The sequence below is a fragment of the Triticum aestivum genome, chromosome 4A (assembly GCF_018294505.1).
Source record: "Triticum aestivum cultivar Chinese Spring chromosome 4A, IWGSC CS RefSeq v2.1, whole genome shotgun sequence".
In the NCBI taxonomy this organism is placed as follows: Eukaryota; Viridiplantae; Streptophyta; class Magnoliopsida; order Poales; family Poaceae; genus Triticum; species Triticum aestivum.
Genome location: NC_057803.1, coordinates 17,764,044 through 17,790,128, shown reverse-complemented (window position 1 = coordinate 17,790,128; position 26,085 = coordinate 17,764,044). Strand labels below are relative to the sequence as shown.

The window sequence follows — 26,085 nt, the reverse complement described above, 5'->3', positions numbered from 1 at the left end:
ATCGTTTTAGGGTATATGGAGATATATAGGCGGAAGAAGTACGTCAGGGGGGCCACGAGGGGCCCACGAGGGTGGAGGGCGCGCCCCCTGCCTCGTGGTTTCCTCGTAGATCCCCTAACATGCACTCCAAGTATTCTGGGCTTCTTGTGATCCATAAATAAGTTCCGTGAAGTTTCAGGTCAATTGGACTCCATTTGGTTTTCCTTTTCTGTGATATTCTAAAACAAGGTAAAAACAGAAGCTGGCACTGGGCTCTGGGTTAATAGGTTAGTCCCAAAAATGATATAGAAGTGTATAATAAAGCCCATAAACATCCAAAACAGTAGATAATATAGCATGGAGCAATCAAAAATTATAGAGACGTTGGAGACGTATCAGCATCCCCAAGCTTAATTCCTGGTCGTCCTCGAGTAGGTAAATGATAAAAACCGAATTTTTGATGCGGAGTGCTACTTGGCATAATTTCAATGTAATTCTTCTTAATTGTGGTATGAATATTCAGATCCATAAGATTCAAGATAAAAGTTCATATTGACATAAAAATAATAGTACTTCAAGCATACTAACTAAGCAATTATGTCCTCTCAAAATAACATGGCCAAAGAAAGTTCATCCCTACAAAATCATATAGTTTAGTCATGCTCCATTTTTGTCACACAAGAATGCTCTCATCATGCACAACCCCGATGACAAGCCAAGCAATTGTTTCATACTTTAGTAATCTCAAACCTATAAACTTTCACGCAATATATGAGCGCGAGCCATGGATATAGCACTATGGGTGGAATAGAATATGATGATGGGGGTTATGTGGAGAAGACAAAAAAGGAGAAAGTCTCACATCAACGAGGCTAATCAAAGAGCTATGGAGATGCCCATCAATTGATGTTAATGCAAGGAGTAGGGATTGCCATGCAACAGATGCACTAGAGCTATAAATGTATGAAAGCTCAACAAAAGAAACTAAGTGGGTGTGCATCCAACTTGCTTGCTCACGAAGACCTAGGGCACTTGAGGAGGCCCATTGTTGGAATATACAATCCAAGTTCTATAATGAAAATTTCCCACTAGTGTATGGAAGTGACAAAACAAAAGACTCTCTATCATGAAGATCATGGTGCTACTTTGAAGCACAAGTGTGGCAAAGGATAGTAACATTGTCCCTTCTCTCTTTTTCACTCATTTTTTTGGGCATTCTCTTTTTTATGGCCTTTCTCTTTTTTTATGGCCTTTCTCTTTTTTTGGGCCTTCTCTTTTTTTATGGCCTTTCTCTTTTTTTCTCACTTGGGAGAATGCTCTAGAAAATGACGATCATCACACTTCTATTTATTTACAACTCAATGATTACAACTTGATACTAGAACAAAGTATGACTCTATATGAATGCCTCCGGCGGTGTACCGGGATTGCGATGAATCAAGAGTGACATGTATGAAAAATTATGAATGGTGGCTTTGCCACAAATACGATGTCAACTACATGATCATGCAAAGCAATATGACAATGATGATGCGTGTCATAATAAACGGAATGGTGGAAAGTTGCATGGCAATATATCTCGGAATGGCTATGGAAATGCCATAATAGGTAGGTATGGTGGCTGTTTTGAGGAAGATATAAGGAGGTTTATGTGTGAAAGAGCGTATCACATCACGGGGTTTGGATGCACCAGCGAAGTTTGCACCAACTCTCAGTGTGAGAAAGGGCAATGCACGGTACCGGAGAGGCTAGCAAGGATGGAAGGGTGAGAGTGCGTATAATCCATGGACTCAACATTAGTCATAAAGAACTCACATACTTATTGCAAAAATCTACAAGTCATCAAAAACCTCGGCACTACGCGCATGCTCCTATGGGATAGATTGGTAGGAAAAGACCATCGCTCGTCCCCGACTGCCACTCATAAGGAGGACAATCAAATAACACCTCATGTTTCAAATTTGTTACACAATGTTTACCATATGTGCATCCTACGGGACCTGCAAACTTCAACACAAGCGTTTCTCAAATTCACAACTACTCAACTAGCATGACTTTGATATTATTACCTCCATATCTCAAAACAATCATCAAGTATCAAATTTCTCTTAGTATTCAATGCACTCTATGAAAGTTTTACTATTCTTGGATGCCTAGCATCTTAGGATTATTTAAGAAAATTACCATGCTATTAAGACTCTCAAAATGATATAAGTGAAGCATGAGAGTTCATTAATTTCTATAAAATAAAACCACCACCGTGCTCTAAAAAGATAAGTGAAGCACTAGAGCAACAACAAACTACTCCGAAAGATATAAGTGAAGATCAATGAGTAGTCGAATAATTATGCAACTATGTGAAGACTCTCTAACATTTAATAATTCCAGATCTTGGTATTTTGTTCAAACAGCAAGCAAAACTAAATAAAACAAAATGACGCTCCAAGCAAAACACATGTCATGTGGCGAATAAAAATATAGCTCCAAGTAAAGTTACCGATGAACGAAGACGAAAGAGGGGATGCCTTCCGGAGCATCCCCAAGCTTAGGCTCTTGGTCGTCCTTAAATTTTACCTTGGGGTGCCTTGGGCATCCCCAATCTTAGGCTCTTGCCACTCCTTATTTCATAGTCCATCGAATCTTTACCCAAAACTTGAAAACTTCACAACACAAAACTTAAAGTAGAAAACCCATGAGCTCCGTTAGCGGAAAAAAAACACCACTTCAAGGTACTGTAATGAACTCATTATTTATTTATATTGGTGTTAAACCTACTGTATTCCAACTTCTCTATGATTTATAAACTATTTTACTAGCCATATATTCATCAAAATAAGCAAACAACACATGAAAAACAAAATCTGCCAAAAACAGAACAGTCTGTAGTAATCTGTAACTAACGCAAACTTCTGGAACCACAAAAATTCTAAAATAAATTGCTGGACGTGAGGAATTTATCTATTAATCATATGCAAAAATAATTAACTAAATATCACTCTCCAATAAACAATGGAAGCAATTCTCGTGAGCGCTAAAGTTTCTGTTTTTTAAAGCATGATCGCAAAGACTTTCCCCAAGTCTTCCCAACGGTTCTACTTGGCACAAACACTAATTAAAAGATAAAACCACGTCTAAAAAGAGGATATATGAATTATTTATTACTAAACAGGAGCAAAAAGCAAGGAACAAAAATAAAATTGGGTTGCCTCCCAACAAGCGCTATCGTCTAACGCCCCTAGCTAGGCATGATGATTTCAATGATGCTCACATAAAAGATAAGAATTGAAACATAAAGAGAGCATCATGAAGAATATGACTAGCACATTTAAGTCTAACACACTTCCTATTCATTGGGATTTTGTGAGCAAACAACTTGTGGGTACAAGAATCAATTTGCATAGGAAGGTAAAACAAGCATAACTTCAAAACTTTAAGCACATAGAGGGGAAACTTGATATTATTGCAATTCCTACAAGCATAAGTTCCTCCCTCATAATAATTTTCAGTAGCATCATGAATGAATTCAACAATATAACCAGCACCTAAAGCATTCTCTTCATGATCTACAAGCATAGAAATTTTATTACTCTCCACATGAGCAAAATTCTTCTCATTCGGAATAGTGGGAGTATCATAAGAAACTCGAATACTATAAATTGTTTCCACATTAAAAGAGTAATGTTCAGAAAATGGGTAATCATAATCATGACAAGTTTTATAAATATAATCATCACTACTTTTTATAGCATATGTATCATCACAATAATTATCATAAGTAGGAGGCATGCTATCATCATTATAAATTTGCATATCAAAACTTGGGAGACTAAAAATATCATCTTCATTAAGCGTAGCATCCCCAATCTCGGGACAAACATTAATTGCAGCAAATATATTCTCAAAAACATCATCTTCATCAAACATAGCATCCCCAATCTTGGGCCTTTTCATATCATAAGCATAATCACTCTCATCATTAATAGTATAGATAGCACCAATAGTATAGCAATTATCATATTCTTCCAAGCAAGTGCCAAAAAGATTTTCAAGATCATAAGAAGTATCATTATCTTCCACAATTATATTTTCATGAGGCGCAATAGTAATAGGAGCTGCATTATTTGGGAGAGATGTCTTTTTACCTCTCTTCCTTTTTCTTTTCTTCTTCTTCACCACATCATGTGTGGGTTCAATCCTCTTTTTGGAGCTCCTTATTAATGAGATTGGTTGAATAGGAGGCTCCTCCTCATTACCTGATTCATCATAAGAAATAATAGGAGGATATTGGGAAATCTCTTACCTTTCATTAGTATTCTCTTCATCCTCTATTTGTTTTGTTTTCTATATGTAATTGGCAATATAAGGATTTTCAATACAATTCACCGCACAATACATATAAATTTCCTCTAGATCAAAACCAAGAAGTTTATAGCAGGCAAATTCTGGAATATGCTTAGTTATACGTTTCATTTCTTCGTAGCCCATAAGCAAACTAAGTTCATTATAATGTCCAAGGGAAATCAAGTCATCACAATTTTTGGACATGATTAGATCATGAAACAATTTGCATCGGATAGCTAAATGACCCTGTTCATTGCAAAGTCCACAAGTACGGCCAAGAAAATTTAAATCTTCGGCACAAACATCTAGCCTTTCTTGCAACAATTTAGTTTCTAAGTGCTTATGCCTCTTGCAATATCTATCTTCTCTATTTGGTGTGTATTTGCAAACCCAATGCACTCCACAAAAGTTGACATGTTTATAGGAGACATTTTCATCATAACTAGTGCACTCATCATTAGTACCATGGATATTCAAGGAGTTCATACTAACAACATTGCAATAATGCTCATCATTCAAAGATTTAGTGCCAAACATTTTAATGCATTCTTCTTCTAACACTTTGGCACAATTTTCCTTTCCATCATACTCACGAAAGATATTAAAAAGATGAAGCGTATGAGGCAAACTTAATTTCATTTTTTTGTAATTTTCTTTTATAAACTAAACTAGTGATAAAACAAGAAACTAAAAGACTTGATTGCAAGATCTAAAGATATACCTTCAAGCACTCACCTCCTCTGCAACGGCGCCAGAAAAGAACTTGATGTCTACTACACAACCTTCTTCTTGTAGACGTTGTTGGGCCTCCAAGTGCAGAGGTTTGTAGGACAGTAGCAAATTTCCCTCAGGTGGATGACCTAAGGTTTATCAATCCGTAGGAGTCGTAGGATGAAGATGGCCTCTCTCAAGCAACCCTGCAACCAAATAACAAAGAGTCTCTTGTGTCCCCAACACACCCAATACAATGGTAAATTGTATAGGTGCACTAGTTCGGTGAAGAGATGGTGATACAAGTGGTATATGGATAGTAGATAAAGGTTTTTGTAATCTGAAAATATAAAAACAGCAAGGTAACTAATGATAAAAGTGAACACAAACAGTATTGCAATGCTAGGAAACAAGGCCTAGGGTTCATACTTTCACTAGTGCAAGTCCTCTCAATAATAATAACATAATTGGATCACATAACTATCCCTCAACATGCAACAAAGAGTCACTCCAAAGTCACTAATAGCGGAGAATAAACGAAGAGATTATGGTAGGGTAGGAAACCACCTCAAAGTTATTTTTTTCCAATTAATCCGTTGGGCTATTCCTATAAGTGTCACAAACAGCCCTAGAGTTCATACTAGAATAACACCTTAAGACATAAATCAACCAAAACCCTAATGTCACCTAGATACTCCAATGTCACCTCAAGTATCCGTGGGTATGATTATACGATATGCATCACACAATCTCAGATTCATCTATTCAATCAACACATAGAACCTCAAAGAGTGCCCCAAAGTTTCTACCGGAGAATCACAACAAAAACGTGTGCCAACCCCTATGCATAGGTTCATGGGCGGAACCCGCAAGTTGATCATCAAAACATACATCCAGTGAATCACGTGATATCCCATTGTCACCACAGATACGCACGGCAAGACATACATCAAGTGTTCTCAAATCTTTAAAGACTCAATCTGATAAGATAACTTCAAAGGGGAAACTCAGTCCATTACAAGAGAGTAGAGGGGGGAGAAAACATCATAGGATCCAAATATAATAGCAAAGCTCGCGATACGTCAAGATCATGCCAAATCAAGAACACGAGAGAGAGAGAGAGAGAGAGAGAGATCAAACACATAGCTACTGGTACATACCCTCAGCCCCGAGGGAGAACTACTCCCTCCTAGTCATGGAGAGCACCGGGATGATGAAGATGGCCACCAGAGAAGGATTCCCCCTCCGGCAGGGTGCCAGAACGGGTCTAGATTGGCTTTCGGTGGCTACGGAGGTTTCTGGTGGCGGAACTCCCAATCTATTGTGCTCCCCGATCGTTTTAGGGTATATGGAGATATATAGGCGGAAGAAGTACGTCAGGGGGGCCCACGAGGGTGGAGGGCGCGCCTAGGGGGGTGGGCGCGCCCCCCTGCCTCGTGGTTTCCTCGTAGATCCCCTGACGTGCACTCCAAGTCTTCCGGGCTTCTTCTGATCCAAAAATAAGTTCCGTGAAGTTTCAAGTCAATTGGACTCCGTTTGGTTTTCCTTTTCTGCGATATTCTAAAACAAGGTAAAAACAGAAACTGGCACTGGGCTCTGGGTTAATAGGTTAGTCCCAAAAATGATATAGAAGTGTATAATAAAGCCCATAAACATCCAAAACAGTAGATAATATAGCATGGAGCAATCAAAAATTATAGATACGTTGGAGACATATCACTGCAATATACTAATAGTTGGACCCCTCCTCCTGACCCCGTGCGGCCGCCGACGGGCTGCACCGGGTGGCCACATCCTGACCTCCCCTCAACTCCCCGTGCATCCCCCTTCCTTCGCCGCCGCTGGCAACGTCGCTAGGCGAAGGCCCCGTGGCGCGACGGCGGCGGACCTCCTCTGGCATCCCGAGATATGAGGCGGCGGTGGCCTGATTTGGATCTCCCTCCCGACGAGGATGGCGGGCAGCGGTGGCCGGGGCGCGGCGAGGGGTTTGGCTGCAGCCAGCGGGAGTAGTACGAGATGGCGGCAACGGCGGCCGGGGCGCGTCCCGGGCTTGATCTAGGACCTTCGGGTCTAGGCGGGCGGCTGCCGTTACATCCTCAGCTGCATCTCATCGGATTCGGCGACGGCTCACTGAAGCACTCCGGGTCTGCAGCACATCACGAGGACTATGGCGGTGGTGGTCATCTCCTACGTCCGAGGTGGTCGACCTGAGCCTGGATGATCGGATGTCGAGATCTGTAATCAAGTCCCGGCTGCGAGTCAGGGAGACATAGTTGCCAGTGAAAACCGAGCCGATGGTGGACAATGGCGGCGTTCTGCGCCGTTACCTTGATGAAGGCGTGTTCTGTAACTACTGTCGACCCACTCGTGTTGCTCTAGGGGAAACCCCAGGATCTGGTTTTCCAGATCGGATGATGGCGGCAATGCGGTGTCGTCTCTCTCTTGGGAGCATCGTTTGTGGAGCAATGCTGGAAATCAGAGGCAGGAGGTGGAGCGGCTTCGTCTTGCACGGAGCTTCGGTGGAGATGTCAAGTCATGCCTGGCCGACAGGTGCTACCCTTTGTCATGCCTGGTCGGTAGGTGCTACGGACAACAGATCTTCCAAGGACTTCAAGCTGTGTCGGCTGGTGGTACTTGGCAGCATGGCGCTGAGGTGTATCAGTGGCGACCGCGACGTGCTTAGGGCGCAGGGAGGAGGTGCCGTTGGGCACCGTGGTGGCATCAACGATAGCTAGACCGAGCAAGGTTGATGCATCAGTACAGTTCTGAAGATGGAGTGGTGGTCGTTGGCGATGGCGGCCTCTGAGAGCACGCCGGACCAGTGTGTGCCCCAGACCCGGCAAGTGGCTAGGTTGGGGTCTCAGGTCTTAGATGTTAGGCTTGGCTGTGATGTCTGTTTGGTATTAGGCCCAGGCTATCTGCGTCTCTTCATCAAGTGGATAGGTGTAGCGATAGTTTGTTGCTTAGATGACAGCTTTAGTCTTACTGTTGTATGACTTTGTAAGGTCTTGTGAGAATAATTAATAAAGTGGCTGTATGCATCGCCCAGATGCAGAGGCTGGGGGTCATCCTCCTTTTCTAAAAATATACTAATAGTTGGGTTTTTTTATTACTAAAAAATACAAATTGCTGGTGTTGCCTCTGTCGGGGAACGTAGTAATTTCAAAAAATTTCCTACGCATACGCAAGATCATGGTGATGTATAGTAACGAGAGGGAAGAGTGTTGTCCACGTACCCTCGTAGACCGAAAGCGGAAGCGTTAGCATAACGCGGTTGATGTAGTCGTACGTCTTCACGATCCGACCGATCAAGTACCGAACGTATGGCACCTCCGAGTTCAGCACACGTTCAGCCCGATGACGTCCCTCGAACTCTGATCCAGCCGAGTATTGAGGGAGAGTTTCGTCAGCATGATGGCGTGGTGACGGTGTTGATGTTCTACGGACGCAGGGCTTCTCCTAAGCACCGCTACAGTATTATCGAGGTGGACTATAGTGGAGGGGGGCACCGCACATGGCTAAGAGATCAATGATCTAATGTTTTGTCTATGGGGTGCCCCCTGGCCACGTATATAAAAAAGTGGAGGAGGGGAGGGGCCGGCCCTCTCTATGGCGCGCCCTAGGGGAGTCCTACTCCCACCGGGCGTAGGATTCCCCCTTTCCTAGTAGAACTAGGATCCCTTCCAAGTAGTAGGAGTAGGAGAGAAGGAAAGGGAAGGGAAAAGGAGAAGGAAGGAAGGGGGCACCCCCCCCTCCCTAGTCCAATTCAGACCAGCCCATGGGGAGGGGTGCGGCCACCCTTTGAGGCCTTTCTCTCCTTTCCCGTATGGCCCATTAAGGCCCAATACGAATTCCCGTAACTCCCCGGTACTCCCGAAAATACCCGAATCACTCGGAACCTTTCCGATGTCCGAATATAGTCGTCCAATATATCGATCTTTACGTCTCGACCATTTCGAGACTCCTCGGCATGTCCCCGATCTCATCTGGGACTCCGAACTCCTTCGGTACATCAAAACACATAAACTCATAATATAACCGTGCCATGTTCTCGTTGGACGAGGCATGGTGCGTCCCAATGCTCGGCGCGTCGGCGGAGGGGTTGCGCATCCGCCACCGCGTTCCAACGCCAGACGGACCGCACCGCCTCCGGCGAGGCAGCTACGGCTGGACCAGCGCCGGATCCATGCGCCATTTGGACGGACGCAATGGACTACCGACGAAAGGAGTCCGAGCGCGGCCGTGCACGGGCCTTCTCTCGGGCGCGACGGAGCGCAAGCCAGCCGACCATCTCCTCCTTGGGGCCGCATGGGATGAGCTCGGGGTCGACGAATCTGAAGGTGAAGGACTCGGACCCGTTGCCCGCCATTCCGGAGACGGCCGGAAGACGCCGGAGACGAGTTTGGGTGGCGAATGGGAGTGGATGGAAGTGGCTAGAATTTGGTCCGACGAGTGGATGAGGAGGAATATATGTGGGATCGGGTTGGCCAGGGTGGGCTGGATCCGATATAGCGGGCGTGTTCCAGGTAATGAATCACAGTTTCTCTTGTTCCAGGTAAAATATCTTCGCAGCATAGTGAAAGTAGTACTCCTGCTCCTCCTGCATCTGCTTGGTTGCTAGTTTCTTGATGGTGTTTAGATGCTTTTGACCAGTCATCCGTACTGTTCCAAGACCTGCTCCTCCTGTATAATGATGCCTGCACCTAGTTGGCATTTGTTCTTTTTGCGATAAACCTAGTTGATTTGGTTGCAGGATCTAGATCTGACATCTCGGCTGGAAGTATCCATGTCCTGAGATAAACCCCCCTTCCCCACAGCAAGATCTGGATCTCACCTCTCTGCGGGAAGTACCCATGTCCTGAGGTAAAATCCCCTTGTCCAAACAGCACTCTGTCCAGTGTCCGCGGGACTGGAACGTCTGAAACTCCCCGTCACCTCACAGTGCTACAGCTCGGCTTCTCCAGGTAATTACCATTTCTTTTGTTCCAGCGAGATGTCTTCTCCCGCATGATTGCTATCTTTAGTTCCAGTACCTGCTGCGTCTTAACAGTGTTTAGGATGCTTTGGACCATTCTTCCACACGTTGGCATCTTTGATTCAAATAAATCCCATTGGCGTTGTGATATGAACCATTTTGATTCAACGGAATTGCGTGTAATTTTGTAGAATTTTGTTCTTCAGGATTTTCTTTCACAATAAAGCTTGTGTGATTATTTGTAGAATTGACAGGCATGCAAATTTTACCATGGACTAGTTAACGCACAATTCAAAAGGAGAATCTAATCTCATGGATTTGTTCCGCTGTTTATATGACAACTATGGCAAGCAGATTCAAAAAGTGTCAGCCTTTTCCTGTCGTGCAGCCAAACAAGTTCAGTTACTTATTACATTCTCTTTTTTTCCTGCGGATAATAGAAAAAGACACTCTTATCTCTACCGACTGCCTTGGTCGAACCAGCCACTTAATGATGGGTTTACGGAAATGACATACTTGTCTATTCATGGTATTTATCCAGTTAACTAAGAATAATGGTTTCAGGAATTTCGCTTGTTGAGGGAATGTGAGCAAAGTAATCCAACCTTTTCTATTTGCAAAAGAGTAGAGCGATGATCTTTGTGTAATTCTGCCCTGAATGTAAGTATCACAATGCTGAATTTATTTTGTCAGAACGATCACACATTACACTTTTAATTAACTATATTCACAAAGATACACTTTTGTCTTTGTGTCTTGCTAGGTCTAACCGCCTAAGTATAGTCCTGCAAACTATAACATGCTATAGGGTGCATTTTATGAAATGTGATATGTTTAAGATTGGTTCTATGAAATGATTCATGCTAAACAGCTAAAGTGCAGCGCTGTCTAATTTTTTTCTTAAAGGTGTAGTATAGCAATAGTATTGTAAAGGAAGTATAGTGTCATGATATTTACTCTGCCTTTCATGATCGTTGAGAATCTAATACACTCATGAATAAATCATTCTCTCTTGTTTCAAGGTTATTTTGTTTGTAACTGCAAATGGAACACCATGATATTACCCCGCAAAGTGACCTGGAGGGTATTCTGTTTGATGAAAGCGCAGAACCAAAGGCTTTACCATTATCACTTCTGGAGCACATCACCAGCGGTTTCTCTCGTGGTGAAGAAATTGGCAATGGTGGTTTTGCAACGGTTTATAAGGTATGGATATGGTAACTCTCAGCTGCCTTTATTTAGATCGCAGTTTATCTGAAAACATAAGTTGACGCTGCCAAAACATGTTGCGGTTATAGGGAATGCTTGACAATGGCATGGTTGCTGTGAAGAAGCTTTTTGGAACGGTTGATCTTGATGAGAAGAAATTCAGTGAAGAGATACGTTGTCTGATGAAGGCAAAGCACAAAAATATTGTGCGGTTCCTAGGATATTGCGCTGACACACAAGGAGAAATGGTAGATTGCGGGGGAAAGCTTGTCTTGGCAGATGTACGACAAAGGTTGCTCTGCTTCGAATATCTACCTAAAGGGAGTCTTGATAAGCATATCACTGGTAGGATGATGTGGCACGTATTTGGTTCAAGCATCCATGTATTTAGCACTTAATGACTAATTCATGACTTAAAGTATTTAAAATACTAGACCAACTTTCTGCTCTCCTGCTTTGTAGATGCATCTTGTGGACTTGAATGGAGAGAGCGATATCAAATTATCAATGGAATTTGTGACGGTTTGTATTATCTTCACCAAAAGCACATCGTTCACTTGGATCTTAAAACGGGAAATATATTATTAGATAATAATATGATCCCGAAAATTTCTGATTTTGGTCTTTCGAGATGCTTCGATGAAAATCAAACTCGTACTATTGCTTCGAAGGTGATTGGAACTATGTAAGCTTGATATGACCGTTGGAAGCTCTGTTTTTGTTATGCATGAATGAATATCAATCCCTTTCTCCATTAATCGGTTAGATTATATAAATGTTCATGCAGGGGATATTTGGCACCAGAATTCTGTAGTGTCAGACAGATCACAGTCAAGTCGGACATATATAGTCTTGGTACGATAATCATAGAGATAATAACAGGAGAGAAAGGATATGCTGATGTTGCCAATGTAAGACAAGCAATCCATTCCAATATAAAGGCATGATTTCAAAATTAGTTTATTACAGTACTTCATATAACATCATTCTTCTGTTTAAACGTAGCATATTAGTGCAAAACACTAATTAGCTGCAAACGAGTCAAACATATTTTCCCCAGGTATCATGGTAACTGCAAAATTTCTAGATACGTAGGAATGGTTATGTGTTACCATAATGGATCTTCGGTGTTACCATCTACTACAATCCGGCTGGTCAATATTAGAATTGTAACATACATATTGAACTGTGTTAAGGGTGTGCTTGGATTTTGGCCAACCGCCCTTACAATTTTTGGGCCATCACCAAAATTTTGGTCTGTGTTTGGATGGCTACCATTTGGCATGCCAATGCTTCTTTGTCTATTCTAGTTCATTTTTGTTGCCAATGTTGGCCAATTTATGGGCAAGCAAAAGATCTACTAATTTTTTGGCTAGCCAACTATTTGGTAGGGCAAGGCTATGGTAGAACCAAACAAACCCTAAATTGTCCTTATGTGCTACTTTGTCAAGTGTAAAGCAAGTGATATTATATAGTGGGCTGATATACGTAACATTTCCTAGCTAAAATGTTCCTTGTTTTCAGTTTGAGTAAGTGAGTAGTTTTTTTAGCTAGGCTGGATGCCTGTTGCTTCCGGGTGGCGGAAGGATTTTGCTATGATTTTTTATGCCTCCTATTTTTATAATAATAATAATAATAATAATAATAATAATTTTTTGTATTCTGTGAATTTCGCCACTCTTCTTTATATGAAGAGACGAGGATCTCATGTCCTGTAAAAATATATCTTGCTCCTTTTCATAGATTATAACACACGATTCCAATTTCATAGGTAATTGAGAGGTGGAGCAATAGGTTGGAGAAATCACAGCCAGACACACAACTGGAACAAGTACAAGTATGCACTGAAATAGTGATAGAGTGCAGTGACTTTAACCCGGCAAGAAGACCAGATACGAATAATATAATTAATAGGCTTCGTGCAACAAAAAATGCAGATGAGTTTGCTACTGAACTGAAGGTAAGGTCATGCATGGCACATGCCATATGAATGCTAGTCTGCAACAGTTTGTGCCAGTACGTTCATATGGTTGTTATGGTTATGTGTAGTTGTGTTTTAAAATGGATTGTTGTGTTGCAGTTTTGTGCTGTAGCATGTTAAATATCCATAGGCTTGATTTTTCTCCTACCATTGCATTCTCAAATTTTGAAGGAATTGACTTCTTATGTTTGGGGATGTTGCACTTTTCCCAAGGTGTCATTTTTATACAGTTAAGTGCGGCAGGTTTGCACTTACTTAAGGAAGAGATTAACTTTAAAAAATATCATATTTTAGTTGGGTTTAATTATAAAAAATCCTAAACCTATTTAGGTTTCCAGGAGATTATTGTTAGAGTTATAATATAAGTCATGTACCCCTTTGTATTTATCCCGTTGTATGAGGGGTTTTCCTGCATATGTTCCACACCTGTACATGTATATATATATCGGCCTATGGCCTCATGGGAATATAAGTTGCTTATTCCTAACATGGTATCAGAGCTAATATTTCCATGTACTTCAAAATTACTCAAATTCCTGAGTTGGTAGAACTATACAAAAAGACAATTCAAAATCAGCCGGACAATATATCTAATGTGCAGCAAGTTATTGGAACAGTATCTGATGTGGAAGAGACACTGGTCATTGGGAGGACCAAAGAAATAAAGGAAATAGTGGCTACTTTATCTGGGAGCATCACACTAGTGGCAGGTGAAGGAGAGGAGTGGTGCCCAGGCTACAGTGAGGGAGAGGAGGTGCAACGTTGCCTTTAACTAGCATCGTGGCACTCACCTTTGTTCCACTTCATTCATGTCATCAAGTTCTCCTCCACCAGGGACAACAGAGAGTACACTCTAGCGAGCGTCCCACTGCATGTAACTACGAATTTAGTGGGAACTATTGTCTAGCTGCAATGACCCAGGCATACTGCCTTACTAGGGTGGATCTTCCTTTCCTTGGGGAACTATGTTGCATTTCTTGAGCGAACTTAATTATATCAGTGCCTCTCGCTTTGCCTCCTCGGTAAAGGTGTTGTTGAGGCAGCTAAGACAGCCAATTTGTTCATAGTTTGTTGTAGTTGTTGCATTTTGCAATTCTAGTATAAGTTTAAATTTTGCTAAGGCTGTGTCTCAATTTTTTTCGGAGTTGTCATTTTCATGTGGTATTATAGCTTTGCCCCCTTGCGGTGTTGCATGTTTCATGAAGAGTAGTTTAATCAAAAACTTAGTTTACACATATACTCCCTCCGTCTCAAAATTCTTATCCTTGATTTGTCTAAATACGATGTATCTAGTCATGTTTTTAGTGTTAGATACACCCGTATTTAGATAAATGTAAGACAAGAATTTTGGGACGGAAGTAATACAACATATTTATCTCAAAGAGTTATTAGATCATGTTCCTTGCACAAAAAATTACTAGACCATGACACCATGATCATGATTATTCTCCTTGTCTTACCATGTACTCACACGTAAAAAGTTGTTGCAGATTGCAGATATGCTTCCTGATAGGGAAACATCGTCAGATGTGGAACAAACATTAATCATCGGATGGACTGAGGAAAAACAGAAAATATTGTCTATTTTATCTGAGAGCATCACAGAAGAAATGGTTATCCTTCCTATATATGGCATTGGAGGCATTGGCAAGACAACCTTGGCACAACTGGTATTCAATGACCCACAGTTCCAAGACTACACTCCGGTGTGGGTATATGTTTCCCAGGAACTCAACTTCAGCCAGATTGGCAACTCCATAATAACACAGTTAACTGACAAAATTGGCAATATATCTACCAAACAGATGCTTCATCAACGCCTTAAAGAGCTGTTTTTTGGTAAGCGCATCCTTATTGTTTTAGATGATCTATGGGAGGAGAACCCAAAAGAGTTTGATAAACTGAAGGTTATGCTAGGGCTTGGCCTGGGAAGGAAGGTGGTTATAGTAACTACACGTGATGGAGGCCTCGCAAGGAAAATTTGTAGTCCTGCAGTTACACCATACAAGCTGGAGACTTTGACGGTTGATAAGTGTTGGACTATAATAAAACAAAAGGCTGACTTTGAAGACCGAGTCGACCAAGAACAATTGGAGCATATAAGAAGGGAGATTGCGACCAAGTGTGGAGGTGTGGCCTTAGCAGCTCAATCACTTGGACATATGTTGAACGGCATGACGGCAGATGAATGGGAGTCGGTGAGAGACAGTTATTTTTGGAGTCTATCAACTTCGGAGGGCCACGAAGTGCTTGGATCCTTACTGTTAAGCTATAGCCACATGTCTGTTTCGTTGAAGTTGTGCTTTTCCTATTGTGCAATCTTTCCAAAAGGTCACATAATGATGAAGTATGATCTAATTTACCAATGGATTGCTCTTGGGTTCATCGAGCAATCTAGGATATTTAATTTTATGCAGCTCTCCGAGGATTATATCATGCAACTTTTGGGGATGTTCTTCCTTGAATATTCAAAGGATCCTAAGGTGAGTTGCTACATAATTCTCACATTAATTTCAACATTACGTAGTCCTACTCGGCTACTCACATCAGAGCAAAAAAAACACACATTCTAGTGCATCTGCCCATGTTACAATTTTTCCTTTGAATTTTTGCTGGTAAATTCACAAATGTCTAGTAAAAATGTATGAGGCTATTTCCTTACTAAGAAAACATATAATATAATTATATGAACTGTACAAAAGAGACATCTTTGTGCGCACATTGCTGCCCTATTTTGGCAATTTTTTGTCTATTCCGTGCAGATAACAAATATGCACAATTTACAGATATTTTTTCTAGTGCTTATAGTTTAATTGAACAGACAGTTGTGAATGCATTTGTTTGATACGAGATAACCTACTCTTGGTGTAACATAACATTTGTCATGAGCGATTCGAAGAGGGTAAAAAACATGGATGGATAATTATGAAACTAGAGGGTATAAAAAACATGGAAGTATTTCTATTGATAATTAGAGCACTATAAAACGAAATAAAGTTCAAAGTTCTGATAACATTCGGTGTTTTTGCTGTAGAGTGGTGAAATGCAGGACAGAGATGTTACATTTTTCAGGATGAATGACCTAGTGCACGATCTCGCCAGGATGATCTTGGCCCATCAATTTAACGATAAGGGCAGTGTTGGTGGAAACAAATGTCGCTATGCATTGCTCACAGATTGTAGCAATCCGTTGCAGTTTTCCTTCACTTCTCCTGCAAATATAAAGGCGCTGCATTTTCGGGACTGCAGCAATACACAACTTCGTGGAAGTGCATTTTCGTCAGCTAAGTGCCTCCGTGTCTTGGACTTAAGTGAATGCCTTATTCAGAATCTACCTGATTGTATTGGCCAACTGAAGCAGCTGAGATTTCTTCATGCTCCACGGATACAAGATAAGATGATTCCCAATTGTATCACCGAGCTCTCAGAATTAAATTATCTCAACCTTAGAGGCTCTGAGAAAATCTTAGCACTGCCGGAGTCAATTGGTGATATGAAAGGTCTGATGCATCTTGATTTATCAGGTTGCACTGGAATAAGTGAACTCCCTGTATCATTCGCAGAGCTGAAGCAGTTGGTTCATCTGGATTTATCACATTGCCGTGTGTCTATATCAGAAGCTTTTGGTGGTTTTACCAAACTACAATATTTGAATTTATCAGTTGAACATTCTGACAGAAGGCTACCAGACGTCATCGGCAATCTAATCAAACTCAGGTATTTAAATCTATCGGGATGCATGGAAATTTCCGTCAAGATGATCAAATCGGCCGTTTGCTTGGCTCTATCTGCACCCTTTCCAATCTAGAGCATCTGGACTTGTCTGGGAATAGAAAGCTTTCCAGTATACCAACAAGTATTGGCAACCTCAGGCAGCTTCATACGCTGGACCTCTCAGGCTGCCATCGCCTAAAGAAGCTTCCTAATAGTATGATTAATATGGTTAATTTGAAGGTTCTAATTGTGGAAAAGGAGGTTAGATTGGATGAATCTATGCGTGCTCTCTTAAATTTTGTCTCGTTGCCACACTTTGTGGTGTATGCTTCAAGTGATAAATGTAGCAGCAATATCAACCTCCTTGAGCCTACAAATCCTGATAAGCTGACGATAGATAGACTTGAAAATGTGAAGTCTACAAAAGAGGCATGGAGTATAAAGCTGATAGAGAAACAAAACATGAAAGTGTTAACATTTCGATGGACCGAAAATGCTGAGAGGTTTGTGGATGACAAGGATGTGCTGGAACAGCTAGTGCCACCAAGCAGTGTACAGATATTGACTATAGTTGGTTACACGAGTCTCAGCATTCCTGATTGGCTTATGGATATTAGGCAGTATCTCCCTGATCTTTTGGAGTTAAATTTGTTGAATTTTCCTAAGTGCAACACGCTACCAGCACTTGGTCAACTACCAAATCTATTAGAGCTGGATCTCTACCGTATGGAGAGCTTGGAAGAGTGGAACACTGCATATAACACTGGTGAGGGAGGTGCAAATGGGCTTATGTTTCCTAAGCTTGAGAAGTTGAGCATAAAGCAATGTCGCAAGTTAAGGATAGGACCATGTCTGCCTAGAGCTTTGTCTTAGGACATAGTAGATTGTGATAATGTGCTGTCATCATGGGGAGAGAGCTCATCACGCAGCGGTGCCTCCTCTTCTCCAATAACTGATCTGGATGTTAGTGAAAGCAAGGTGCCCTTGCATGAGTGGAGGTTGCTTCACCACCTCCCTGCCCTTCGTAAGTTAACTGTCCTCCATGTGTATATATATATATGGATTTTTCATAGCCCGCTATTTAAAACATTTTGTACTGCTTTTATTCTCGCACTGACCAGTGCCCACTCTTTCTTTATCCGCAAATATATATACACATGGCATGAGTATCTCTGGAGAGTCATTCTAAGTGTCGAATTAGGTGTCTATATTTTTTTTCTTTATTTGATACTGTACCTTTGTGTCAAGATTACTCAGTAAAATATGCAATACTTGCACTAATTATATATCCATCTAAGAGGAAAATAATTCTGGTTGTAGTTGTGCACTTCTATAGCACGGACAGTTATACATGTTGTGTGCTGTTCTGATTATACTGTTACTGTTGTTCAGGACTTCGACTTCCTACCATCAAACTACTCAGACTAAGAAGACATAATCGGTTACTCTTCTTTTTGCGGGGACAACAATGCCGACACTCAGTGTATATGTGTATGCAGGAAGAGCAGCCATTACGCAGCTAATCAACTTCCTGCCAGAGCATTCGTCCACGATTCGGGAGGAAACATCAGATGAAGAAGTGATAGCAGAATCGACCCATAAAAATGGATGTATCTAGAACTAAAATACATCTAGATACATCCATACCTGCGACAAGTAATTTGAAACGGAGGGAGTAGTTGCAGAGAACAGAGTTGAACCACAAACGTGTAGCGCCTCAGATCACTTGGTCATGTTGCTGTTCCGGAGATGGACGGATCTTTGAGGGGAAAGATCGTCAGATCAGTAAACGAAATGATGCAGGGCAAATGGAGTGAAGAAACCAGCGGGCCAAAATGTCTACCCTTTCTTACAACGTGTCAACTATGCACTCGCTCAAGTGACACTTGCATTTTCGGAAATTGTGTTCATCCATCGTCTCTAATCATAACAACCAAAACATATACAAATGAATTACCACTGCGACCAACCAGCAGCAGTAAAATTTCGTAGTGCATTTTTCAGAAAGTTGATGAGCCACGACACTTGCTGCTCCTCCTGCATCCCCCATATATGCAGAGCCATGGGTATTGTTGTCCGGTAAATGAGACAAGTCAACAAAACAGAGCTTCCTCCGTGAAGGCACCATTTGGATGCACCTCATCAATCACAGTACCAACACTTACTGGTCCTGGGCATTATTGTTCATCTCTACAATCACCCTACAATACATCTGGACGCACCTCTTCAACTGCAGTACGAATACTCTGTGATCCTGGGCATTGTTCATCACTAGAAGCATGCGCAAGATTTAACCGAGAGCCGTGTTCATCCGATCAACCCGTTTCACTTTCAGAACCTTCACACTGACCATTCGATCCAATCTACAACGTGAGCACTTCCAATCAGAAGTCCGGCAATAACAAAGACTAACAACTATAACTCCATTATACTTATGCAGAAATCCGAGAAACATAATTAAGCGTGCCGGTTTAATTATATACCAGTTCTTCCTCGAGTCCCCGTTTGGTTATCCACGTAAAATGACCCCGCCATCTCATCATAATGGTACTTATATTCGAGTGGGTCTTAAATTGACCGAAGCCGTTTGGGACGCCCTTTGCTACAAATATAGCGTCCTGCTTGTCCCATACGGGCTTCTTCCAACGAAACCACGGCTTCCGAGGGTGTCGTTACTTAATGCCTTTGATCGCATGTCCTTCCTCCATGATGACTGGGTCTCCACTACAGGGCTCTGGTTGCGCATCTTCAAAATGTTCCAGTCCTCTTCAGTAATCGTAGGCCACTTTTCGCGGACTTCGGAGAAATCTTTGAGAAGATACTTGTTTCTCGTGGTGGATTTCTAAGAACTCAAATTCTTGGGGAACTTATGGATTGCGTGGTTGTTTACGTAATTCCTTGGATATAATAGGTTGTCGTACTTGAACTTGAATCTAGTGTGCATCCTTCATAGGAGGAGTTTTTTTTTTTTTTTTGCGAGGGCTTCATAGGAGGAGTTGACGCAGATTCTCTTTCTCATAAACTCTTAGATTGGTCTTATTTGGAGACTTCTCAAAGGATGACACCTAGGGCATTGCCGAAGTGATTCGAGGCCTTCTGCAGTCTGGCAGACTCACCAATGGAGTTAACTCAAGTGACCAAAAGCCTGTTGGTGCCGATAGTATTTTGGACATCCGGCGAGCTGAGGCTTCCCGGACGTGATCCTCCGCATCATAGCACGCCAGTAGGAGGTTGACGTAGTTGTGCCAGCGCGTGAATTTTGTGCTGTCCAGGGCCAGCTTGAAGTCGATGAAGCTGGCGACGTTGGCTGGGATGGCGGGAGAAGAGCCGGAGGGGGAAGGCGGCGAGCCGGCGACACAGGTTGGGTGGGAGAGAAACAAGAGGGAGACCGACGGATCCGGAGTTCTCGTCCGTAGCCAGAGCACGAGGGCACACGTCAATAGGGAGGCCTGCAGTGAGATCCGCGGCAGCAGCGGCGACGGCATGATCGCCATCAGCCGTCCGCGTGGGAGAGGTAGAGGGAGGGGTAGACATTGCTCTGGTTACCAAACTGAATGATGAATCTCCTGTGTATTGCCATAACTGGTTACAGTACAGGTGCATAAACATCGGGATCCTTACATGCAGCGCACGACCCGAGTGGTGGCGCTGGACTAAGGAAGTCCCTAAAGACTAGACTTACTGGTACATCAGAATAACGAGACATACATCAACATAATTGTACAACACATAACGTGACAGTTCAACAATGAGTTCCTCAGAAAATATTACAGCTCCATCGGATGCAACATTTTCATCCGATGAAACAACTTTTGCACGAGTGATGGGGTAATATAATCGAGAAAGAGATCATAGTTGAGGACCGAAGAATTGCACTTTCAGAGATTATATGCAGTCGAGTCATGGCAAAGTTAACACTGGTGGACATTTGTATCCAAAGTTACTATCTAGCAGAAGGGAGTCGCCATGGCCATCAACTCTTTATAAGAAAAGTCTTCGACAACTCATCATCACCAATGTCTTGCTGATTCTTCATTACAGATCGATAAAACTCCTAATAATTAAGCAATCCAAACGCACTAGTACTTAAGAGCTAGTACACGTAGGTATTGCAGGACAGCCGAAGACGGCCGTGGATCGTGCATGCATCTCAGTAGTCGCCGGTGAGGAGCTTCCGGCCGACCTCGAAGCAGACGAACGCGTCGATGCAGGCGTACTTGATCTGCTCGTCGGAGAGGCGGTAGGCGTCCCACGGTCCCATCGTGATGCTGTGCGGCTTGTCGACGCTGGCCCCCATGACGGCGTCCGCGACGTCCCTGAGCCCGGCCTGGCGGAGCCACGGCCTGCCCATCTAGTCGGCCGCGAGGTGGCGCAGGTCGACGGTGTTGGCGACCCCGAGACCGTGGTCGTTGCTGAGGCGGTTGGCGTCGTCCTGCACGCCGACGCCGACGAAGCGGAAGTCCGGGTCGGCGAGGAAGGTGACGAGCGCCTGTGGGAAGTAGTCGGCGTGGAGGAGCTGGAAGATGAGGCAGCGGCGGCCGACGCAGAGCTGCAGGAGCGCGACGGGGTTCTGCGCGTGGCTGTAGCTGGGGCGCCACTCCACGTCCAGCCCCACGATGAGCTTGTGGTAGACCCAGCGGTAGACGTAGCGGATCTTGCGGAGCCAGGCGGCCACGGCGGCGCCGGAGGACGTGATGGTGGTGGTCATGACGTCGCCCTCGAAGTCCACGTCGCCGACCAACGTCTCGGTGGCCATTGCGATTTGCGTTCACGGCAGCTAGGTAGCACAAACGCACAGGAAGAGATCTAACGAAGGCGAAAACCCAGCGAACGGCGTCGCGAGAAGCGTGGCGAGGGGCAGGGCAATTATTGTTGCGGGACAGGAGAAGTAGCCGGAGACGTCTCAATTCTCAAACAACCCCTGAAACTAACTATTGGAAACTACTCCGTATTTGGTATTTTTTTTATTGCAAAAAAAGCAAACGGATCGATTCGAGATGGGACGAGTTTCCCAGCCGGAGACCAAGTCTTTATCTTTACCTCTTTATCTTTACCTATTTTTTTTTATTACTAATAAAGCGGCTATTGCTTCTGGTCGTCCGTCATTAAAATTACCCTCCAAGTTAGTAAAAATTACCCACCAATGCCACCCATAAGTGAAAAAACGATTCAAATATTCGGACCAAATATCGCCGCCCTGTTCATTGTTTTATAGAGGTGCGACGAGTACATGTAACAGGATGAGGCGCACCAGACCAGGGTTCGATCCCCCGTTTTGCAATTTTTATCTTTCTTTTCTCACGCATGTGTGGGACTTCACTTCCCTGTTTTTATTCATTTTACTTTTTTTTCTCATTCTGTTTTCTTTCTTCTTTTCTCTTTAAATTAATTTGGGATTTGAATATTTTAAAAGTTGCGCTTTTTCAAAAAAAAAATCTTTGAGAAATCATAAAATATATGTGAATTCAAAAATGTTTAGAAAATCATAAAAATTTTGCAGATTAAAAAAATGTTGGTGGTTTTGCAAAACTGTTCGCAAAATTATAAATAAATCATGATTTAGAAAAAATGGTCGGCAAATAAAATCATGTTCATGATTTTAAAAAAATGACCGTGTATTCAAAACATATTCGGGAATCTGAAAAAAATGTTCATGACATTTTAGAAAATGTTCACAAAAATAAAAATAAATATTTGTTCCATAATTTTAAAAAAATTCATCGGTTCTAAAAATGTTTGTTGGGTCAAAAATTGTTAATGAATTCGAAACCGGTTCATACATTTAAATTCTTTTGTAAAGAAAACTAATCTTTATCATTTTTTTGAGAAAATCAAAAATTTCAAAAAAAAAAATTGTTTGTCTATTCGAAAAATTGTTCACTGATTCAAAAGTATTTTATGTCTAGGATTTGATTAGTTTTTCGAAAGTCTTTATATGTCTTGGCGTTGGGAGTATTTTGTGGTCAATGAGATTTGTTTTAAAAGTTTTAAACGTTCCCTTGCGCAACAAAATGACACATGTGGCATGCACCGGCGAACTCATAGCCTTGGGATTTACCGCGTCGAATGCATTGTGATCACGTGGACATCGCGGCCATCATCGGCTAGGGTAAAAAAATGGCAACATGATGAGCCACTATGTTAAAATAGTGGTTAGCCATAATTTTTTGTCTCCCGTTACAACGCACGGGCATATTTGCTAGTCTAATTCAAACGCAAACTCTTGCTGAACAAGTTTAAATTTACGGAATTGATAACGGCCGAACGTCAGATTTCTGACGTCCCGCGGCCTTTCTATGGTCGGATCTAAGCACAAATCTTAAAGTGGAAGTTTACGGCCACGTCCGAGTGAAAGCGTTCGGTAAAAAGAATTCTCATCCCGAACGAATCCCGCCGCCGCATCTCTATTCCCCTCCTTATTCATTCCTCTCAGGCCGCGCCCAACCACAGAGTGAGGCGGAGGCCGACCGCCGTAGGTCGCCGCGATGCTCGCGGCGTGGAGCACCAGGCCGGCGCGCTCCGGGTCCGCGCGAGCGGCTTTAGCTGCCGTTGTGGGCGAAGGCTGAGGGCCGCGGCAGCCTCCACCGCTCCACGGACACGCCTCCATCCGCACGATCCTCGCCGTCGCCGAGCTGACCGTTGTCGCCGCCATCCGAAGCTTCCGTCCCCGAGCTGACCATAATCGACGCCGACGGATTCTACCGTCGCCGAGCTGCGTCTCCTCCGCCGCACACCTTCGCGTCCGTCGCGACGGCGCGGCCATTTTCAGGCGATAGCATCGCCCCTTGCCTCGGCGCCCACCTCGGTCGCGTCTTCTCCGAGCACGGCGTCCATGGGCGACGGGATCCTCCTCGTCTTCTCCGACTTATCGGACGCCGGGGAACTCATGTGCTGCGCGTTCACCCGGAGGCGACGGCGCCATCCTGCATGGTGGCACCCTCCACGGCCATGTCTTCTCCTTGCACGGCGACCAGGCGCTGCCCATGGGCAACGGGACCATCCTGCTCGTCTTCTCCGGCCACTCGGGCGTTCAAGAACTCGTCTGCTGCACATGACCTCTCGAAGGACAGGTTCAGTTTTATGTTACTAGCTCAAAACTGATGGTGATTCACCTTTTTTAGCTCAATCCATATGATGCAATTTTTGTATGATTCATTTTCTCAGTCATTCATGGATTGCAGAAACTTTTTTACTTTCATGTGATGTTAATTGACCAATTATGCATTGCATTTTTTTAGAAATTATAGTTGATGGAAAGGCAAAATATGTTTTTGCCATGCAAACACAAAATATGTTGCCATGTTGCCTCAACTTTTGCTGTCCCCAATTTAAATTATTTCTTACCATGGCAAAATATCTAATATCTTGCCATGGAAACACAAAGTATGTTGCCATGTTGAAATCATGTTTTCATTGCCATGGAAATAGAACATAGTATTTTTTGCCATGTTTCTGAAGTTGTTAGTACTATTTCCAAGGCAATTTTATAGATGTTGTTCTCAATAGAGTAAATTTTACCATGGCAAATTAAACTAAAACTTGCCATGTGAATAAAAGTATTTTTGCCATGGCAAATTAAACTAAAACTTGCCATGTGAATAAAAGTGTTTTTGCCATGGCAAATTAAACTAAAACTTGACATGTGCATAAAAGTATTTTTGCCATGGCAAAAATTAGAGTAAATTTTGCCATGGCAAATTAAACAAAAACTTGCCATGTGAATAAAAGTATTTTTGCCATGGCAAAAATAGAGTAAATTTTGCCACTGCAAATTAAAATAAAACTTGCCATGTGAATAGAAATATTTTTGCCATGGTAAAAATAGAGTAAATTTTGCCATGGCAAAATTAAGTAAAACTTGCCATGTGCATAAAAGTATTTTCGCCATGTAAAAAATTAGAGTAAATTTTGCCATGGCAAATTAAACTAAAACTTGCCATGTGAATAGAAGTTGGCAAAAATAGAGTACATTTTTCCATGGTAAATTAAACTAAAATTTGCCATGTGCATAAAAGTATTTTTTGCAATGGCAAAAATAGAGTAAATTTTGCCATGGAAAATTAAACTAAGATTTCCCATGTGAATTAAAGTATTTTTGCCATAGAAAAATCGTGTAATTTTTGCTATGGGAATTTTCCAGTTTTTGATTTCCTAGTATGTGTGCAATTGCTAGCTTTTTGAATACTTGGGTCTTTGTGCGTACGCTGGGCCTTTTTTAGCCCACTTTCTTTAAACTGCACGTATTGACAACTTGCTCGTGAATGAGGGGTTCGGGCTGGTGCGTTTCTGCACTGAACGATTCTGTTCGGTAGAGTGTTGTCCCAGATCCGAACGTTTCATTCGGTCTGGCGCTTGCCCAGGCCGAACTTTCGGTCCTTATCGAGGTCCTAAATTTATGAAGGGGTGGCTACCAGAGAGGGATTTTTGAAAGAGAGCACTGGGATGCCTTTTGGCTGGTAGTACTGGAGTTCTGCCTGTGTGGCAGTGGCAGAAGATGGAAACGATCTGACTATCATTTTATCCTAACTCGGCCTTTTATAGAAACCCTAAGTGAGGGACAACTTCTCACCCGTCGCCGCCGCCCCCGACCCCCCTTCCCCCTGCTTCCCCGCCGCTGCTGGAGGAGGCAAGCGAGCAAAGCTCGCCCGGCGAACAGCGGACGGCGGGCTCTCCTCCCCCTCTCGTGTGGGGGCCGCTGGCCAAGGCGCGGTGGTGCCCATGGGAGCCCGGCGTGACGACGGAGATGGAACACTGGGGCGGCAGACCCAGGGGATCCGACGGCGGTTGTGCCACCATGGCTGCGAGGGTGGCGTGGGGGCCGACCATGGTGGCTGGTGGCGGCGGATCTAGGGTTCCCAGTCAAGGTATGTTCCCCTCCCGCGGTAGTCCTAGGGTTCTTCTAGCGCCAAGATGGTGTTTTGCTTGATGTCGTTCCTCATTGATCTGGCCATTGAAGAGTCCTGGAAGGCTCCACCAGAGATCTCCATTGGGTGCTTGACGCGTGTATATTGCTGGATCGGGTGATATTCGGTCGTGTGCGCCCCTATTTCAGCCCATGTGGCTTCAGGAGAGCGTTGACGCGAAGCTTTGTTGGCTGTTGACATCATGGGACATGTCGATATTTCGATTTGCATGGTGAAGACAATGGCGGAGAACTTCATGGTCGCTAAGGTCT

The 26,085-nt window shown here is 43.1% G+C and overlaps 2 protein-coding genes across 4 annotated transcripts; one reads left to right on the top strand and one right to left on the bottom strand.

The window, feature by feature from the left end:
* The first annotated feature begins 9,620 nt into the window (after nucleotides 1–9,620).
* LOC123084844 (putative disease resistance protein RGA3) lies at nucleotides 9,621–18,507 on the top strand. Of its 3 annotated transcripts, XM_044506366.1 has the most exons (10): nucleotides 9,621–9,894; nucleotides 11,029–11,212; nucleotides 11,305–11,560; nucleotides 11,678–11,900; nucleotides 12,003–12,126; nucleotides 12,987–13,175; nucleotides 14,687–15,035; nucleotides 15,114–15,679; nucleotides 16,231–17,934; nucleotides 18,303–18,507. In XM_044506366.1, exons 2-9 carry the CDS (start codon nucleotides 11,051–11,053, stop codon nucleotides 17,002–17,004), a joined length of 2,643 nt encoding a protein of 880 aa, XP_044362301.1. In that variant the 5' UTR covers nucleotides 9,621–9,894; nucleotides 11,029–11,050; the 3' UTR covers nucleotides 17,005–17,934; nucleotides 18,303–18,507. The 3 variants fall into 3 exon arrangements, with proteins under 3 accessions (XP_044362301.1, XP_044362299.1, XP_044362302.1); XM_044506364.1 differs by having other exon boundaries at nucleotides 14,687–15,679; XM_044506367.1 differs by lacking the exon at nucleotides 12,003–12,126 and having other exon boundaries at nucleotides 11,678–11,886; nucleotides 14,687–15,679.
* A 2,353-nt stretch (nucleotides 18,508–20,860) lies between these two features.
* LOC123081598 (exonuclease 3'-5' domain-containing protein 2-like) lies at nucleotides 20,861–21,826 on the bottom strand. The gene has a single exon (XM_044504149.1). It carries the CDS (start codon nucleotides 21,664–21,666, stop codon nucleotides 21,262–21,264), a length of 405 nt encoding a protein of 134 aa, XP_044360084.1. The 5' UTR covers nucleotides 21,667–21,826; the 3' UTR covers nucleotides 20,861–21,261.
* Nucleotides 21,827–26,085: the final 4,259 nt, after the last annotated feature.

What these genes read in the sequence shown, in the direction of transcription:
- LOC123081598 (XM_044504149.1), bottom strand. Translation starts at nt 21,666, where the DNA reads ATGGCCACCGAGACGTTGGTCGGCGACGTGGACTTCGAGGGCGACGTC.
- LOC123084844 (XM_044506364.1), top strand. Translation starts at nt 11,051, where the DNA reads ATGGAACACCATGATATTACCCCGCAAAGTGACCTGGAGGGTATTCTG. An exon ending in TCGAAGGTGATTGGAACTAT is followed by an intron (nt 11,901 to 12,002) that starts GTAAGCTTGATA and finishes ATGTTCATGCAG; the next exon opens with GGGATATTTGGCACCAGAAT. An exon ending in AATATTCAAAGGATCCTAAG is followed by an intron (nt 15,680 to 16,230) that starts GTGAGTTGCTAC and finishes TTTTTGCTGTAG; the next exon opens with AGTGGTGAAATGCAGGACAG.